At 43.9% G+C, this 21,331-nt stretch overlaps 1 protein-coding gene across 1 annotated transcript in view; it reads right to left on the bottom strand.

Annotated features, from left to right (window-relative positions):
* Positions 1 to 3,838: 3,838 nt before the first annotated feature.
* The window catches only part of LOC137292452 (glutathione hydrolase 1 proenzyme-like), a 30,731-nt gene continuing 13,238 nt past the window's right edge, over positions 3,839 to 21,331 (bottom strand). Inside the window, exons 7-12 of the mRNA XM_067823832.1 lie at positions 21,025 to 21,174; positions 20,772 to 20,908; positions 20,121 to 20,308; positions 6,998 to 7,238; positions 6,128 to 6,241; positions 3,839 to 6,041 (exon numbers count right to left, since the gene is read on the bottom strand). Coding sequence (XP_067679933.1) covers positions 5,895 to 6,041; positions 6,128 to 6,241; positions 6,998 to 7,238; positions 20,121 to 20,308; positions 20,772 to 20,908; positions 21,025 to 21,174 — 977 coding nt within the window. The 3' untranslated portion in view covers positions 3,839 to 5,894. The remainder of the gene's footprint in view (positions 6,042 to 6,127; positions 6,242 to 6,997; positions 7,239 to 20,120; positions 20,309 to 20,771; positions 20,909 to 21,024; positions 21,175 to 21,331) is intronic.

Here is a 21,331-nt window from a genome sequence, read left to right as displayed (position 1 = left end):
TCACATCTGGGGACAGCAGAAGGCGTGTTTTCGGAATATCTGAGGTTCGTATAAACGGGGCACGTTTTTGACTATATATTGACTATTATTGATCACTTGGATTATAGGAACGTTTATTATACGAACTGACAGACACTTGTGTGAATGCAAAGTGGAAGGTAGGATTGAAGTGAGAAATCCGCCCCTATTCCTTTTCACGAATATAAGGGTTTACAACTTCTCAAGGTCTAATAATTATGTATAGCATTTAACACAAGTCACGCCTGTGCAGAATTCTGTATTGCGCCATCCAAAGACCAACTCCAAGGATAACCGGTCGAAAAAGAAAACGATCAAGGCGAGAGTTACACTCTCCGGTTTATTTTGATAATGATAAGAATATGTTTTATTATTGATTTATACTGTGTTATTTAAATACTTTTGCATGTTGTGATTTATATGACCATTGATAAAGCGTGCATTAACTGCGTATTAAACTGTAAATGGAATTTGTACATGAGGAGCGGGGACGCAGATAGCAAGTTATATTAATTAGTAGTCAGAAACTGGGTGACAACGGACAGTATACACGTTGTAATTGAGTATAAGGGTTATGTAGACATCAGGAAAGACAGAGAGCACCAACATGACTTACAAGAGACACTAAATGGTCAGGGAGAGAAACAACTGGACTTCTGTTACAATGGACAGGGGGTGATGTAGTGGGGGATAAATAGAAATAATTAACATTGGCAATAAGGTACATACGAGGGGATGTCAATAAGTTTTGAGCCTTGAGCATTTTTCATACCTAGGTGTCACAGCCTATGGTACGACATTGAACCTTGGGGTGTAGCTGATGTGATATTCAATTTGGTATCCTACTCTCAGAAGTCATTGAACAGCTCACATTGACAGAGAGAGACCTCCCTCACGGCAGTGAAAATGAATAAAATTGAGTATAGAGCAGCAATTAAGTTTTTAGTTCTTGAAGGAAACTCGGCGAAGAACATTGAAGAAAGGCTTTCAGCATTTTATGGGAAGTCTTCCCTTTCATCTGCTACCATCAAACGATGGGTCAATGAATTTAAGCATGGCAGAGACAGTCTTGAAGATGACCCCGGTCCAGGTCGCCCAACAACAAACACTAGTCAGGAAAACATTGACAGAGTGCATAGACTTGTGCTGGAAAATCGTCGAATCACACTCCACGCGTTAGAGCAGACCTCAGGCTTTTCACATGGATCCATCGAGACAATTCTTCATGAACATCTCGTCATGTCTAAGGTGTGCGCAAGATGGGTGCCAAGAATGCTTACAGATGAAATGAAGCAAACAAGGGTCACCATACGCAACTCCAAGCTAACCAGATACAACAAGAATCCAGAAGCACTTTAGGCTAGTAAACTGTGATGAAACCTGGATCCACCACTATGGTGCTGAGAACAAACAAGGATCCATGGAATGGAAACCTGTCACTTCTCCCAGGACCAAAAAGTTCAAAGCCTCCAGATCAGTGCAGAAGGTAATGGCGACTGTCTTCTGGGATAGCAAAGGCGTCATCCACATTGATTACTTATCAAAAGGAAGAACAATGAATGGGGAATATTGCGCTAACTTGTTGAGGCAAGTGCGACAGTCAATCAAGGAGAAGCGCCAGACGTGGTATTCCTCCACATCCAGACAATGCTCAAGTACACACCTCTCGCGTTGCAGCCGCTGCTGTCAAGGAATGCGGGTACGAAATCTTGCCGCATTCCCCCTACTCTCCAGACCTGACACCAAGTGATTACCATCTGTTCCCAAATCTCAAGAAACACTTGCGTGGTCGTAGATTTCAGGATGATAATGAGCTTATGGTGCCTTCTACAGAGATGGCATCAGTGACTGGCAGAAAAGATGGAACAAGTGTCTTGACACACAAGGGGACTATGTTGAAAAATAAGTGTGGTTCATACCAATATTTTGTGTTTTTCTATGCAAGGCTCAAAACTCATTGACATCCCCTCGTACCTTGCTCCTTTTCACTAATTAAAAGGTTTACAGTTTATCTAGGTCTAATAATTATGCATAGTATTCAACATCTAAAGGATAGTCCAGAGAACCAGTCACATTTTGCGTGTCTGATGTAATGGATTATGGACGTAGGAAAGGTTGGGGATAAATCTAGAGGGAAAGGTAGGTTCGGGAAGACGGTTTGCGGGACTAACTATGGTCAGATGTCGCTGCGCTCCCGGACATTCAGGATGGCTCAGAGCACGTTTGTTTAGCACCTGAATTGTTATTAAATATATAATCCACTAGACGATCTACGAAGTGATTGTTCCAGCTTGTCGTCCACCTCAGTTGTAGTCCCAAATCACGAGAACTGGGTTACACATTGCAAACAAGCTTGGTAAAACCTGAGGCACACGATCGTCTTCATCAAACTGTAATTCAAAGTTTCAAAAATATGAAAGTCATCATGATGAGATTATGATCAACTTTCATTCTGATAATAGTGATGGTTATAATAAAGTATTTTCCCTACATGAACTGATCACGAACATAAGCGCAAGGTCACGATACGGCAACAGGTGCTGCTGGTGTATACCATCAGGTCTCATACCATTTACCCAAGGCATATCTTGAAACACTTCCCAACATTTTTGATAATATACCATTCACAAACGTATGGGATATTCCATTTTGCGAGCATATCACTAGTCAATGCCAATGCATGTGACATAATGTAACTTGTATTCACACAGATAAAACATTTCCAAACGAATGGAATAAATCGTCACATTTTCCATTAATTTTTCATCATCATCTCCTTCCTCCTTGTCTTCATCGTAAAAAAATGCACGGTTGATCATTTGGTTCCACTAGAATCATTCTTTGTAAATTATATTGTAAATAACCAGCATCCTATACAGCCCTTTTCGACCTGGAAAAGGCTTTTGCTACAATATGGAAACATGATATTTTTGTATTATCATTATCATGCTAACATTTGTACAGCGCCGATATCCAGTTCAACTGCTCACAGGCGCTTTGATTTTCCCTCGATCAGTAGATGTCCATCACAACGGCACATCGCATTTTCAATCTCAACTCCCTGGGGAGTATACAGCTCTTGCAACCTACTAGGCGCACCGAGTTAATGGGGCTTTCCCATCCTTACGAGGTACCCATTCACAGCTGGGTGGACTGGGACACATAGTCCAGTACATTGTTCACGTTACAGTGGCTTTTCAATTACGTTCATAATTCCTTTCATTATGGAGCACTGCAGAACATCATCATAATAAACAGCAGCACAATGGATCTATGTTTACACAGAGAGATTTCCTACAACTCATTGTGTTTGTATCATTTGCAAATCCGCATGAAGATCAGACATGAAGCTTTCATCAATAAATGTGTCCCTTTCACTGACAAATATGACACTTTCATCGATAAAAATGACACTTTTTTGACAAATAGGACATTTCAAAGTTTCTAAAAGGTATTTAGCTGCTGAACGAACATGAATATATGACACCTCTTTTTTCATTCCTTATTCGACGTTTCAAAGCTAATTTTTGCTCTTCATCAGGTGAGTCAGTACTAAGAGTACGCATCAGCAAACATAACATACAATGACAAATATGACACTTTCGTAGACAATAATGTCACTTTCATAAAAAAGGAAATGTATTTCCTGGATTTTCTGTGTGCGACTCATTAGTCATTTTTGTGAGGTTCTTAAGTCCTCTTTTATGAGTCTGGTATTATTTTTTATGAGATTCGTAAATCCTGTTTCGTGAGTCTGGTGTCATTTTTCCTGATTCTGGAGTCATTTTGTGGGTAAAAAAATATACAACAAAAACAACTATTAAAACAATGCAGCATTTATTTTTATCCTCTTTTTTCAGATCATGTTATTCAGGTTTACATTAAATATGAAGGAATGGGCTGCAAATAGTTTGGTGTAGAGTAAATCACACGTGGATTAATTATTGAGCTGATTACTTCATTTGACAAATGTCAGACAGAGCATCTTGAATGTCAGGGACTGACACCCTGTCTACAGAGGCAGTAAAGACACTCTTTTACTTCCCAATCACATCAAACGTTTACTCTAATCCCATCTAATCCCAAATCCACATTTGTCTTCTTCATACAGGAGATTCTTAACCAAGGGCAGATAACTGTAACCCACTTTCCCCTATCCCTCCATTAGATGAGGTGAAATTATATATGTCTAACATTTCTCTTCCAAAACACTGTCATCAAATCAAAAACAACCATTTAAATCAGATCCAATGAGACTTGTCTGAATTAACGATGTTACTACAGATAGACTGACATACAAAAAAAATAGACAAAACAATTTCAGCACCACCAAAAGTCAACAACTGGATATGTCATGTGACCATAAATTAAATATCAGGATTTAAGTCACAAATATTGGCTGTAAGGTCATTTGACATCATCCTGAGATTTTCCTCAACTGAAACAATTTTAAACTGTGTCAGGATATGGTAAAAATAAATTACATACAGCCAGTCTGCATAACTGATGAACAGTAAGAATATCCTCTGAACCATTGTGTTCTCCATAATATAGGAAACTCACGTTCATCTATTTCCCCTTTTAATTATGACAAAACTTAAAATAATTCAAAGTGTGTCTGTATACAGACTATATAGAAACGTCGGGACTAGTCATTTGTTAGAGGGCACTGCAAAATGAAGAAAGTTTATCATAAGCACACACTAGAAGTGGTTTTATACAGAGATGTACAAAATGCATAGTTCATTTTCCAAATAGAAAAATATATAAATTAGAACATCATTTAGGCACTGGTCATTTATTATAAGGAGTATGTGAGTATGATTTTCTGACAACTTCGGCAATATTCCATCAATCTGAGAGAATGGGACACCAGAAGCAGGCTTCACAAATAGTAAACACATGGGGAATCACATCCTGGTCTTCAGTGTGACCACTGAATGCTTTACTTGCTAGCCTAAATGCAGGGCATGAATAATGTTATATGGACTGCTGACTGTGGAGAGACGGCAAACATGAACAGAGTCCAATCAATCTTACCACCATCATAGTTCTTCTGTCACTGTCCCTGAATTACTATTTCCCTTAGTGTAAAGACTTGTGAGGGTCCAGGTTAGAATTGATCTTCAGCAACCCATGCTTATCATAAAAGAAGACTAACAGGATCGAGTGGCTTGGCTTGGCTGATATGTGATTGTATCCCATTTGTGTAGATTGATGTTCATGCTGTTAATCACTGGATGGTCTGGCCCAGACTTGATTATTTACAGACCACCACCATATAGCTGGAATGTGGTGTAAACAAGAAACAACAGCAACAAAACCCTTACTGCAATGCACTATTTTCCTCTCAATCCCAATGTCATTGAAGCTTCTTTTCAATTAACATGCTGTTCTTAATTTCAGTCAGAGTTGTATATCTTCAGAGACTAAGCCCTGGTCCATCCAGTGACAACCCCTCATAACCATTGTCCAGTATCTGATACACACAACATAACAAATCACAACAAACAGTACTTACACATAACATATACAAATACATTCACTCTTTGAGGTCTCCCCTGAGTCTAACGTACTTCCAAATAGTATGTACAATTCTATTAATCCTCTGAGTTCTGTCCAAAGTTAACTTTACTTGTAAATAGTATATACAAAACTATTATACTCTGATGTATACCCCAAGAAAAAACCTCAACAAACACTAAATGACGGTTTTTCCACAGCTTTGGTCAAACTGACAGTTTCCACTCAACAAACATTTATTTGAACATAAAGGATGGTTTCCACTTGTAAACCTGATAAAAATATCTCTTTTAAGCATTTTCCCTTGATAAAAATCATTAAAAACTATGAGATCAAAGGTCTCTGTCTCAGGATCAGTAGCCAGCAGGGTGACCTCCCTTGCGGAAATCGCAGTTCGCAAACAGCCATCGTTTGTTCCGGGAAACACCCTGGACAATGGACTCTCCCAACTCTGTGTATGAGATGTTATGGCCTTTGTGTGCTAGCCCAGCAATAATTTTCTGAAACAGAGAAACGTGACTTATGGAAAGACTGTCTTTTTTCTGAATTAAAGCCTGATTCAAGATGTACCACACCCTGTACTTACTGGGTCAAAGTCTGGTTCGAAGGATATGTAGGGAGGCAGCAGTTGGTGATGAAGACGGCGAGAGTCGATGGCCTGCTTGATGTTGTCCCCAAGCCACAGAACTCGTGCAGCAACCTGCAGCATACATCTCTCCACATGTATCTACTGACATTCATCTCTGTTTCGTTTGACTAAAGCTAATGGTAGAATGTCTGTCTGAAGATTATGCTCAATTGACTCTAGTGCTATCACGCTTATCATGACCCCATTAAATGAGGCATGTTTACACGTACAATGATATGCTTACTTAACACAACATTCCAAAATCTAACTGTAAACATCACAGCATTCCGAGCACACAGAATGCAAAACACAACACAACACAACACACAAGCACCAAGCAACTTACACTAGCCATTGTTATACAAACTAACACTTCAAACCAATCACACATCCAACCAATCACACACACATAAAAACAAGACACACATCCAATCAATAACAGATCCAAACAATCACACATCCAACAAATCACACTACCAACAAACCTCCAATCCAACCAATCATACATCCAAGCAATCACAGATTCAACCTAACACACAACCAACCAATCACACATACAATCAATAATAGATCTAACCAATCCAACAATCCAACCAATGCCACATGCAACCGAACCCACATTCTACTAATCCCACATCCAACCAATCATAGATCAATCCAATCACACATTCAACCAATCACACAACCAACTGATCACACATTTAACCAATCACACATCCCACTAGTCAGACTTGCAATCAATTACACATTCATGATTCAGTCCACAAAAGAGATGATCACCCAAAGAGACACCCACACCGTTAACCGAAAAATACAATTTGAACGTACATATGCTGTTGCCGTGGTGATGCGAGACCCGCCTGCTGCACCCACAACTAGTTTGACATCATCATTACTGTCCACAAATATTGCAGGACACATGGACGACAGTGGGCGTTTCCCCGGGACGATGAAGTTGGCGGGTGAAGGGGGGATGCCAAATGCATTGGTGATGTTGGGGGAGGAGAAATCATCCATCTCATCATTGAAGATGATGCCAGTGCGACTTCCACGGATACCTGATCCAAACCTGAGTACAGATGGTCCACAATGAGATATTAGGCTACACATACACGATAATGAGATACTGTCTATGCCATGGGAGAATTTGATTAGACAGAGTTACCTCCCTTCTCAATCACATCTAAACTGTCAAGACAGCAGATCTTATAAGAAGAGTAGTATAGGGAATGACAGTTCTAAAACACTTTCAAGAAAAGTCTCTACAAAGCCTTATTTACTAAATAAGGCTTTGGTTGGGACCTTAGTTCTTGCTACTATTACCCCTACTACAAAAAAGTTGGCGTGCCTACTTGCTACTATTACCGTGTGTTGGTAGGAGGTAACACTGTGCCGTACGGTACGATCAATACACGTTTACCTCGATGAAACAGTTTAACGTGAACCGCCTATGATCTCTTTGGTGTTCGTAATAAAGGCTTGCTGGGCTTTTTGTATCCCCTGTTCTATGTACTTTTTTTTCTCATCCTCGCTGATAGCAGACTTACGAGACTTGGATCGAATATCTTGTTTCATTCCGTTATATTTTGTGAGTTCAGAGATGATTGAACGAAACTCCTCTTCTGAGATCTTACTGTCAGAGAGTGCCGTGGAAATACGCTCACTCACTGTGTTGAGCTTTGCTTCGGCCAGAACCCTGATCTCGTCGTGTTTCAAGGCCTTACGATGAAGTCTGCGTGATACTAACTTAAGCGCCAACCCTGCCAACCCTGCCACCCCTGCCGTTATTTCAATACCTAGCACTATAGGTGCAGCCACGATGGTAGCTAACAACCCAACACCTGCCGCCCCTAGTCCCATGCTGGTTGCCATAAGGGTAGTGTCAGCCCCGTCCACGATATTGAAAGCTCTATTGTACTTCTTACATAGTGCTTTCCGCGTGTCACGGTCTTGTTCTAGTTGGCGTTTCACATCACATAACTGCCTCAAGCGGAACCCATCTACGGTTTCCAGCGTCTTCGATACTTCCTCTACGACTGGGTACAGACCCATCTATAATATATATTTTGAAAGATATTTTAATTGGGTTTCAGTTAATATTCTATAAATTAATTTGAAGTCTATAAGTTCTAGACTACTACTCAGGGTAATAGGTGATAATCTAATAGACTTTCCTGTTGTAATAAAAACCCCACTGACGTTTATTAAGCGGTTTATAGAACCCCCGTGGGTATCCTGTTGTATAATAATACGACAATATTGGCCTTGGTGTTCGTCAAACCAGTGTATTGACACCCCGGGTAAAATTTGGTGTACTCTTGAGGTGTTTTCATTGTCTAAATCACTAAAGAAGACTTCTATGATGAGTGTGAAAGGGGAGGATATATCAAGATATATGTTAAAAGAATAATTGATAAATGCTAATTTATTTTTTACTGCAGTCTTTAACCTATTTTTTTCGGTATCAGTAGTTGCTATGAATACACTATCCGGAATGAAATCCCCGGCCCAGATACCGTTGTTCCTAATCTTAGAGATATACCCCGTATCTGTGTTTATTGTGATATAAGGTGAGGCGAGTGTTAAGTTGATCAACCATTTGGGCTCTTTTAAATCTGATAACGGCACCAGTCTGTACACGTTGTCTTTGAAGTGCAGGATATATAAGGCGTCTTCCTCACCAGGCTGATCGAATCCCTCTGTATCTCCTAGGTCGTTAAGCGTAGTGTTGGGACGATGACTGGTCATTATTATACTATTACGATATAATTTCCAACTGTTTTTTTTATAATAGTTCAGGGGTGAACTTCATACCCATGAAGTGTATGTTGGCAGGCAGGAAGATATTGGTTAGTGATATCTTGTTTTCCACGATCACGTTGACCCACTGCAGACTGGTGTTGGAGTCGGAACCCACCCGCACGTAAACGTTGCAAACTTGATACTGGTGTCGTTCACCCACCCGAGTTTGATCCCCTTCACGATCTCGACATCATTCCCCGATGGTTCCCCTAGGTAGACTTTGATGATCAGTGTTGAGTTTGCCGGTAGACTCTCTAGTATAGTGACCACACCTTCGAATTCAGACACCAACTGCAATTTCATGTTTTGTATGGCCGGTTTACTCGATAGCATGTGGGCTGCCATAGTGTTGAGTGGGCTGACGACTATGCTACGTCTCTGAGTTGGGACGTAAGCCACGAGCACGGTTCCATTGTTCACGACTTTGTTTAGGTGGTTGTCTTTGTTATCCGTGAACACGTAGGGAGAGACGAGTCTAATATTGAGAAACCAGTCGTCGTTATCGGGTAACAACACCCACTTGTCATCTTCGGTGAAGACGAGCATATATGGTTTGTTTTGGACGACGGTAGTGCTCTCAACATCGTCTAAGTCGAACAGTTTACCCCCGAACGATGGGTATATTATCCAGTTATTATTACCGGTGTTGACAAGGGCGTACTTAGTGTTGACTTTTGCTCTTGCGGTATCTACTATATCACTTAGGGCTCCACCGGAGGTGACTTCAACGCGTTTGTAAATGTTGTTTTTCAGTTTAAAGGCGTACGATGTACCATCTACTCCGGGAGCGTCGAAACCGCGCGTGTCTCCGAGGTCGGAGATCCCGATATTGACGCATTTTTTAACTCCGGGCCCTTGTGCGCTGGTCATTTTACATGAAGCGTTAAGCTGAGGTATCCTATATTTACAGGATTATGATTTATATCTAACACCGATATTGTCAGCTCAGGTATGTTGCCCTGGATTAATCTCTTATACTGCCGTGGTGAAAACGACTCGGTTCTACCGTCGTTGTATTTCTCAGTTTTCACCGGCACTGCTCTCGGTATAGTGGAAGGGTGACCTCCTTGAATGTTGTACGTTGTGCTCACCTGACCGAGATGAATGTACAGCTCTCGGTACGGTACTAGGTCGGGTAACTTCGTGCCTGTGACGGTTGTTGTTGGTTTTATCTCGTCAGGAGACATACCGAGTATCCTCGCTAATGGTCGGCCGAGCCTCAAGGGGTTTCTTCCGTTGTTGATTAACACCACTGTACCGTTTGAGTCGTTCATCTTGAGTTCGGCTCCCAGGGGTTTGAAGACCTCGTCGTTTAGAGAGCACACGCTGTAGTAGCCGTCAGTTATCTGGCTGCGAGTTCCACTGACGAACAGCTTATTGTTGCTGACGTTGATGTTAGTCCATTGCGGTAGGTAGGTGATATCGCAGAGTGCGACTTCGAGTTGGCCTGACGTGTTATCGATCGCGTGCGTCAGCTGAACGGCCTCACCGCTCGTTATTCCTGGAAGTGTTATGTACATGTTAGAGTATATATGCTCATTATATAATAGTTTTAAAATGTATTCCCCTGGTGTGTTTTACCCTAAACTGGACGTAGATTTCTCCCCCATGAAGATCGTGGTTGCTCCTGGGTTGTATTTCAATGCCCAGCTTTTAGATGTGTTCGATAAGTATAAGCTTTCGGTGACTAACGTCAAGGCAGTCCACGCTTGGTTCAACAACCCTATGCAGTTCTGGCAGAATCAATTCAACTTTGCCGTGTGGTGCGCTACAACGGGGTGTGGTGTGACATTGACCGACACTCGGCGTGGACCGCTGAGTCAGTCTGTGTTCAAGTTCCACGTGTACTACCAGGTCAGACGTATCCTTAAAGAGATCAGTGCCCCCCTCCCACAGGACAAAGCGTGGGACGCAACAAACAACCCGTACGATAGACGGGCCTACGAACGTATTTGCAATGAATTCGAAATAAACCCGAAGACGGATTGGCGTTTGCCGGGGCCGAACCACGGGTTGGGTATTCCTTATGATGGCGCGCGACCAGTGAAAGAAGTCAGTGATGATTTACTGAAACGAGATATACTACGCCAGGACTTTGCTTTGTCGAGTAATGAATGGAGGGATGATCGTATGAACTTTAAAGGTGGTGTTGCTTTCACAGTCCAGAAAGTGGAGCAGTCAACCGCAGACGGGTGGAAAATGTTCATGCTGGACACGTCGAAAGGATTCACTCGTGCCGGGGTAGTCAGGTTGAACGACTCGATTCGAACGTACGTGTGGGCGCTGTTGGGTGCGCAGTCGATGACGCGTTCCAACATCCTCGGTAAGGGAACTGCTTACGACGCTCAGAAACAGTTCGTTTCCAACGTTGAGGATGCTATCAATTCTCCAGTTGATCTCCCGCGGGCCATCGAACGCTACCAAAACGTGTTAGAATACGCCAGATCGAAAGTCAACTACGTGTTCGGCGTGGGGCTGTACATGTCTCCGAGTGATATGCAACTGAGAGTAAAAAAAGTGGTGGGTTATAACAACAAAATAGTCATAGCCACGGCGGATCAAAAGTTGGGTATCAACCCAGATATTAACACCACCTATATCCCACACATCCCACCACGTGAAACGGGTATAGTGGCGCCACCCCCGGAGTCTAAAGTTCATGTGGGGGTACCCCCCACACACCCTCATATTCAGGCCTCCTATCAGCAGCATATTGATAGTAAAACGGCCCTGGTGGTTGGTGGAGTAGCTTTGGGACTTATTTGGTTAAAGATTTCTTAGCCGCTACGTACACCAGACCCGCCACGGCGACGATGGCTGCCCACAGGTTTTGACTGAGCCACGTGGCAGTTTTAGCTAGAGCGCCCAACAACCACGAGACGATGCTACCCAGGATGCCGGGAAGGGCTTCGGCGGCTTTACCAGCCAGTTTAGCTAGGCGTTCCCCGAGTTTTTTTATCCAGTCTTTAACACCACCGCCGCCGGCAGGTGTGGGAGTTCCCCCGCCGCCGGCAGGCCCCCCTGTCAGTGACACCACCAAGGTTGATATGATGAAACCCAATGCAGTCAGAATGCTGGCGATGGTGATCCCTTGCTCCCGGAACAATATCCGAATCCTGTCTGCTAACGTGGTGTCTCGGTAGAGCACCTTTTCAATATCATAAGTCATGTTTTGATCCGATGTGGCGTCCCTGATGCCTTCCAGACTTTGAACTAACTTCGGAGGATACTGCTTAGGTCGTGCGCCACCATAATCTATGAAGCCTAGTTCATCGCGGACAAATTTACTAACATGTTCACAGCTCAGTGTTGATAAAGCAAGCGGTTCTCTCGTGCGTTTATTCACGAGATCGATCCCCTTAAAACGCAGCGTGCCATTTCTATCGAGGGTAAACTTGGAATATTCCCTTCCCAACGGCTTGAGTTTGGATTTATTTTCAACTGCGTTGTAATAATCGTCGACAGCCTGCTGTAGAAGGTCAGTACTGAATGAGGTCTCCTGATCGGCCCCTGTATCATCCATAGTATCATCCCACATCTCCCTCATAGGTATGTCTTCATCCATTATTTAGTATTAAAAATATATTTCGTTTATATATAACAATGTACGGCAGAAAATTAGATCCTTTCAGAAGATTGAGAGAGCCATTAGGAGCCAGAGCCGTGCGCCAGTCGGTGACCATCACCAACAATCCCAGCAAGATAGACCAGAATCAAACTCTGCTGGTTAGATTTCCAAACCTTGGTGAGAATGACCTCATTGTACCAGGCACTGTTCGACTGGCGTTCAATATCACGTTGACCTCCGACAACGACAAACGCGAGCTAGTGCGGAACGTGGGTCGAGCTATCATCAAGAAAACGACCGTCAAGATCAGCGGTAACGAGGTGCTGAGCATCGACGACAGCGACGTGTTTCACTGCTACAAGGATCTCTGGAAAAGCGAGGGAGAACGAGTCAATGATGTGTACCAGGGAATCAGCAAATCAACCCGGGCGCGCATAGGGTATGTCTTCACGCAAGACCAGCAAGACAAGCTATCGGACGGTGAAAAGGCCATCGCTTGAGCATACGTATGACATGCTATCGTACCTGGCCTTCTCCGGCCGGCATGCAAATCACAGCGTCTGGGTGCTAACGCAGAAGTTCAACTCGGTGTTGAAAGACCTCAGGGAGCAGACGCGATGGGTGGCCTTCTTTCACTGCAAGGACAGGGATTCGTTCGAGGAGTGTTTGAGAGAGAACGATGTGATGAGCAAATTAGAACGGGAACGGGTGAAGAAACAGCTCGCTGAAACTAAACACGCTAAGCTCGTGCTCAAGACCGACCAACCAGTAGCATATAGAGTGTGCTAAGCAAAGCTAAGCAAAGCTAAGCTAAAGCTAAGCAAATGCTAAGTATAGCTATGATATTTGAAGTGTTTGTCGTGTGCAACTTAACCTTCATTTCTCTGTGTTTTGTCTGCATCGGGTATTATATAGTTAAAACTAAATCTTACTTGTTATATTATAAGATGGAGTGTGAGGAATTGCTCGAACAATTGTCTGGGGATGATGACAAGCGAGAGAAACTGGTGGCGTTGGCTGTTGGTGGCAAAGCCAAACATTACTTTGGAGACTACACTCCGGATAAAATTCACAAAATGTCAGCCGAAGAAATCGATAAGCTGTACGTTAGATACGAGTCCCGGCTCGGAGCAGAAATGACAAAGACAATAGGATCGGCTATGACCCAGATATACACCGGTATTGTGTCATACTTCCTTCCCATTCCACCAGAGCGCCGACTTTACCTGTGGGAGGACCTAGATAAAGACCCTTTTATCAAACACGCCGTGAGCTCTATCAGCTGCGAGCTGTACCACAAATATGGCATGTTGTTGGCTCCAGTGACGGCGGCGATTATCACGGCAAAGCATTGTCAATTTAAGAGAAAGAATAATAATAATAGTATAGATGGATGCTGCACAGGAAACCCCAGTGGAGGTACTGAGGGAAACCCCAGTGGAGGTACCCCCCACAGTGAGGGAAGTGGGGGAACCCCCCACACCCCCAACAGTGAGGGAGGAGACCCCTTCAGTGGGGGTACCCCCAACAGTAACCAGGCAGAAGAATCCTAAGAGAGTAGCTGCCGGTAAAAAACGGTGGTGTAACCAACATAAAGAGGCCAACCCAACCCGACTGTTGTTGGCTGTAGGCGTAACTGCCGCCTTGGCTATCTCGTGGTTATATAGTAGGGGAACTGAGGGAAACTCTGGGGGTGTGGGGGGTATCCCAACGCCGCCGGCAGGCCCCACTGTCGACCCGCATATCATGTTATAATTTTAATATTTTATATCATATACATAATGTCTGAGGGGAAAACGTTCGTCAACGACGCATACCACGCCACAGTGGTCGCCAGTCTAGCCGTAGGGTACGCTCGGTTGACTAAAATGGTGCTTAAACAACCAACTATCAAGCTAGATTTCAACCTGCAGGATATGGGTATGCTCATAATGAACCTTGGTATGGCGATGGCCACAAAAGACATCCTAGTAAAACAAGGAATAATACCTGATAATATAATGAAATAAATATAGGATGGCCACGATAGCTATGATGGTTGGTGGGGCGTTAGTGAATGCCCTGGCATTTTCCGGGAGTAATTTCCTCTTCTCGAAACTACGAGATGATCACGCGGCTGAAATACAGGAAGAAAGGAAGCGGCACGATCTCGCTACTGAGAAATTACAAAGGGCACAGGCCGAGTACGATAAAAAACGCCTCCAGAGGATCGATTTTATTAACGAACAACTCCAGCGTGAAAACCATGCCGTTCAAACATTCAACGATGTTGATGAAGCAATGAAAGAATACTACCTACTAACTGGTAAACGATTGGAACCGCTCAATAAACCCACACTCGCTCAGTACTACACACCATCCAAGGGACAAATGAATCGTGAACTGGGCTTCATAGTGTTGGGTATAGCAGCTACTGCGTTGGTTGCGAAGCAATTAAATTAAAATACCTATATAAGTAAACATGAGACCCGCTCCATACCGATGCGAATACATACTTATGGGGAAGACCGAGGCCTGTGGTAGGAAATGCAGGAATCAGGGGTTCTGTTGTTTCCATATGAGAAGTCCTAACTACACGTGTTCTGTGTGTGGTATCGGGGTTAAAGGGCACTACTGTCTATGTAAAGCTCACGGAGCGAACGTAGTCAGACATCAACTCATCTACGAGAATAAAAAAGGCTACATAAAAGAACGTAGGCGACTGCTCAAGATAGACTCCAATTAAATGTTACTGTGAACCAATTAGACATTGGTTCTCTTAGGTGTAAACACTATGACTACTGTGCGCGAGCTGAAGCGGGTCGCAAAACAGAGAGGTGTGATCAGGTATTCTCGAATGCGGAAGTCAGCATTGTTGAGATTACTAGGTTTAGAAGCCCCTCCTACGGTAACACAATTAAAAGCTCAAGCGAAACAGCTTGGATATACGGGTTATTCAAACCTGGGGAGAGCCGGGTTAACCGCATTGTTATCACATGCCCCCGTAGCACGTCCCACTGTAAAACAACTGAAAGCCGAGGCACACGATTTGGGTTTAGGCGGGTATTCCCGTATGAGAAAACCACAGCTTATAGAATTATTACGACAGAATAGAGCTATTGACCTACAGTTCGTGCGCACTGAGCGCGCTGTAGGCAACTATTTGAGAGGTTGGCGCATGCACGTTGATAGAAACATAGACATTACAGATATCAAGCCTCTGATAGCTGATAAGGTCAACCAGGAACTAAATAACCTAGGAAGTATCAAGTTTCAGATCACAGTGAAAATGTCGCTCGATAAGCAGGTTGGGAGTACCACTGAGTATGTTCAGCCTTACTTCCGAGGTCAACAAGAGGTCGCCACACATACAGAGACCATTGACACATCAATCAATACCAGTTTTCAGCAGATACGAGAATACATAGAACGCTACACACACTTGGGGTCCGGGTGGGCTGTAGATAAAATCGATAATGTCTATCTAGACATAGCTAACTACGTGCCGTTCAGAGGCGGGTCATACCTAGCCTTGCCCCCCTACTATAGGAACAAACATGCCATAGTAAACGTTAAGAATAGAGGAAACGATTGCCTAAGGTTAGCTATCAGGTCAGCCTTATTTCCAGCTGACACTAATCCGAACAGGCCTTCTAATTATCCTCAGGATGATGGGCTCAACTGGGATGGTATAGATGAACCCACCCCCATATCCCAGATCACTAAAGTAGAAAAACAGAATAATCTGGCTATAAATGTCTTTGGACACGAAGGTAACAAAACAATAGTACACAGATTGGGTGGACCCGTGGGTCGCGTTATCAATATATTCATGATCCAACGAGGTGAAAAGTATCACTACACGTGGATAAAACATCTCAGCCGGTTGTTGCACGACCAGTCGAAACACGATGGGGAAAAACACTTTTGTGTACGATGCCTACACGGTTTCAGTCGAGCTGATTTATTAGAATCCCACCGGGAGGATTGCCAAGGTGTGGGGCAGACGGCTATACGAGTCGACATGCCTAAGGAAGATAACAAAATCCTAAAATTCAGTAACCACAAGAACCAAATGTCTGTGCCTTATATCATATACGCCGACTTCGAAGCCTTGGTTGTGGGTGGGGATTCCCCCAGTGGTAGCTTCACCCACAAGACACAAGAGCATAAAGCCTGTGGGTTTGGATACATTGTCGTCCGTTGTGACGGGGAAACGAAAGCTCTGGTAGTGTATAGGGGCCCTGACGCGGCTGAAAGGTTTCTAAAGTGTTTGCAGGAGGAAGAAAAAATTATTAGGAATGCATTGTATAGAATCGCTCCCATGCGTCTGACCCAAGACGACAAGCTAGCTCACGCTAGTAGCACTAACTGTCACGTGTGTGACTCACCACTTAACGGTGATTCGGTGAGAGATCACTGTCACATAACTGGTAAGTATAGAGGCGCCGCTCACAGCGCGTGCAACCTCAAGCTTAAAATCAACCCTAAGACAATAAACATCCCCGTTGTCTTTCACAACTTGAGAGGGTACGACTCACACTTGATCATGCAGGCCATCGCGAAAATCGATGGTAATATAACGTGCATCCCCAACAACATGGAGAGATACATCTCCTTCAGCTTAAACGGACTTAGGTTCATTGACTCGTTTCAGTTCCTCTTGTCGTCACTCGACAGTCTGGTCAAGGCCAACAATACCTTCCCTATCACCGATCGATACACAGACGCCGAGACTAGACCCCTGCTTATGAGGAAGGGTGTGTACCCCTATGAGTACATGGATAGTTGGGTAAAGTTCACCGAGACCAGACTACCCCCTATTGACTGCTTTTATAGCAAGCTGAATGAGGCATCCGTCTCACGAGATGATTACTCGCACGCGACTAACGTATGGAATAAACTGGGTTGTAAGAACCTGGGTGATTATCACGACCTGTACTTGAGGACAGATGTACTGCTGTTAGCCGACGTGTTTGAGACGTTTAGGCGGACGTGTTTCAAGCAGTATAAACTCGACCCCGCATGGTATTACACCAGCCCAGGTCTGTCGTGGGACGCCTTGCTTAAAAAGACCGGAGTTAATTTGGAATTGCTCACAGATTACGACATGCACCTATTCATTGAGAAAGGCTTGCGAGGTGGGATTTCCATGGCATCCAAACGATACGCTAAAGCAAATAATCAATACGTGAAAGGTTACGATCCTAACAATCCAACCAATCACATTCTCTACCTCGACGCAAACAACCTGTACGGCTGGGCCATGAGTCAGTATCTACCTACAGGGGGATTCGAATGGGTACCCCACGTTGATGTTATGGGGGTTGCACCAGATTCGAACAAAGGGTATATCCTCGAGGTTGACTTAGAGTATACCAAGGAATTACACACATCACACAACAGCTACCCCCTGGCCCCCGAACGTATGAGGGTTAACCCAGACTGGATGTCTGAGTACCAACATAACTTGTTAGGTGGGCGTGTGACAGACGTTGAAAAACTCGTTCCTAACTTAATGAATAAGACCAAATACATCGTTCACTATCACAACCTACAGCTGTACCTGTCGTTGGGTATGAGGCTGACCAAAATACACAGGGTGCTCATGTTCGACCAGAGCCCATGGATGGAGCCCTACATCAGAATGAACACAGACCTACGAAAAAAGCCACAAGTGATTTTGAGAAAAATCTCTACAAGCTCATGAACAACTCGGTGTTTGGTAAGACTATGGAGAACCTGAGGAAACGCGTGACCGTGAAGCTGGTTCGGTCGAGTGAGGAAGACAAGCTCAGGAGATTGATAGTCAGTCCGGCATTCAACCGTAGTAAGATATTCACAGACAACCTGGTTGCCCTACACATGAAGAAAAGCCACATAAAATTCAACCGGCCTGTTTACGTGGGGATGAGCATCCTCGATTTATCCAAACACCTGATGTACGACTTTTACTACAACGAGCTCAAGAAACAGTACGGTGACAGGTGTGAAGTGCTGTACACTGACACGGATTCCCTGCTGATGGAGATTCGAACCGAGGACGTGTACGAGGACATGAAAAGACACCTCGATTTATATGACACCAGCGACTACCCTAAGACCCATGCCATACACAGTACGGTAAATAAAAAGGTCCTAGGTAAGATGAAGGACGAGTGTGCTGGCACGCCCATAGCCGAGTACATAGGTTTGAGACCTAAGATGTACTCCATACTGAAAGCCGACAATAGTGAGATCCGGAAGGCTAAGGGGGTTAAGAAGTATGTGGTGAAACAACACATCAAACACGCCAGATTCAAGGAAGCCCTGTTCAAGACCCCTACCTTTAGACATAAAATGAACACACTTAGAAGTGATGGACATAAGATATACGGACTGACTATAAACAAGACGTCCCTGTCGCCTATGGACACGAAACGTTGGATAGCTATTGATGGGATAAACAGATACGCGTATGGACATGAAAAAATTTGAGGCTATTTACTACAGCCCGCGTGGGTACTGGAAAGAAGCTAGCGCAGTAGATAAGCTAGCTAAAATAGCGCGAGTACCCCCGGAGGAAGCCAAAGCGTGGCTTGAAAAACAAGCCCTGTGGCAGATCTATTTGCCGGCACCACGCTACGTGCCTAGAAGGAGGTTCGGTATTAACATACCTAATAGCGTTCACCAGGCAGACCTACTGTTCCTACCCCACGACAAGAGGTACAAGTATGCCTTAACCGTAGTGGACGTAACCAGTCGTTACAAGGAAGCCGAACCCTTGACCACGAAAGATTCGGCCCAGGTAGCCAGAGGATTCGAACGCATATACAAACGCAGCCCGCTGACGTGGCCAACAGAGCTGCAAGTTGACCCCGGACGGGAGTTCATGGGTGCCGTATCACAACTGCTAGCCAAACACGATACAAAGGTCAGGCGTGGCACGGCCGGAGCCCATCGCAGCCAAGCCATAGTTGAGAGATTTAATAGGACTTTGGCTGAGCGCTTGTTTGGCTATCAGTATGCTAGGGAGATGGCCACCCCTGGAAAACGATCGACTGAATGGGTCACGAGGTTACCCAAGGTGGTGTCGGCAATCAACCATGAAGTCACCCGTCTCACCGGTAAGAAACCGGCAGACGCTATCAAACTAAAATCAATAGTTGCAGAGTCGGCCGCTCCATTGCGTGGGAAGGAGAAACAGATACCAGATAGGGCCCTAGTGAGGTATCTATACCAGCCGGGGGAACACGAGGGTGATAGCCGTAAGCGGGCCACCGATCCTATATGGTCAGTCAAAACTTACAACATAGATAAAGTGGATATGAAAGCCGACGAACCTAACTTATACTACTTGAGGGATGGGCCGGGTAGGGGGTTTGTAAGAGAAGAATTATTGATCGTACCGTACGGCACAGTGTTACCTCCAACACACGTTAAGTAGTAGGGGTAATAGTAGCAAGAACTAAGGTCCCAACCAAAGCCTTATTTACTAAATAAGGCTTTGTAGAGACTTTTCTTGAAAGTGTTTTAGAACTGTCATTCCCTATACTACTAGAAGCAACAGTTCAATGATGCAGTTGAACACAACAGACTACAGACACAACATCTCTTGCTTACCTGAGGTTAACAGTGGTAGTAACGGCAACAGCATTTCCATCCTTGTCTACAATGGAGAGGTGGGCGGTGCTGGTCTTTAGTTGATCATAGAATGTGGGACCATAGTACATCAGACCATGGGTCTGGTTATCCCATATCAGAGACCTTATTTCGTCAGCATAATCGTGGGATGTCAAGTTGGCCACCAGCTGTACCAGGATGAAGCAGCATGAGTTAAACGTCTCAAACTTATAACCTCTTATCAAGAAACTCTTACACTTGTGACAAACTCACAATCTCTTATCAAGAAACTCTTACACTTGTGACAAACTCACAATCTCTTATCAAGAAACTCTTAGTTAAACTTGTCACAAACTTATGTTCACTTATCAAGAAACTATTCCATTTGTCACAAAATATGTGATCTCCAATCAAGAGACTATTATACTTGTCACAAACATATGATCTCCAATCAAGAGACTATTATACTTGTCACAAAGATGTGATCTCCAATCAAGAGACTATTATACTTGTCACAAAGATGTGATCTCCAATCAAGAGACTATTATACTTGTCACAAACATATGATCTCCAATCAAGAGACTATTATACTTGTCACAAACATATGATCTCCTATCAAGAAACTCTTTGGATTTTTTATCACTTACTTACACTAGCTACATCAACAAAATCTTCATCTCCAAGATCTGTCCGTTTTGCATAGGCAAACTTGAATGCTTCAACTATCCTGTGATACGTCAACACTGAGTTGTCTAGGTTGGAGATACTCTTAGGGCTGAACCTGTAGCCTGCAGTAGCAAAATATGTTATTTTTCACCAACAGTTTCCACAAACAACACAGTTGAACATCTCACACCTCTTCCATAGACTCTCAAAATTTCAATGTAGAACAAGTGATGCTCACCATCGAGGATGTTCATGATGAAGGTGAGGACGGCGCCGCCGGCTGGAGGTGGTGGAGAGTACAGTGTGTTACCATCATTCAACTTGGCTGCCAGAGGCTGCTTCTTTAAGGCAGTGTACCCTTCAAGGTCAGCCCTTGTAATGATTGAGCCTGTGGCAAAATGTGTTAAGTACAGCAAGCTCTTTAGACAACATCAGATCATCTGAGTAGGTTGCATTGTCCACAGCAGAATGCAGGAAATCTGTTTATACTACATTACACATATCTAGGTGGGCAGATCTGATTGCATACACTACAATACATGTGT

Source organism: Haliotis asinina, chromosome 1 (assembly GCF_037392515.1).
Source record: "Haliotis asinina isolate JCU_RB_2024 chromosome 1, JCU_Hal_asi_v2, whole genome shotgun sequence".
In the NCBI taxonomy this organism is placed as follows: domain Eukaryota; kingdom Metazoa; phylum Mollusca; class Gastropoda; order Lepetellida; family Haliotidae; genus Haliotis; species Haliotis asinina.
Note: the sequence above shows the minus strand (reverse complement) of the source record. Positions and strands in the feature narration are given on the sequence as shown.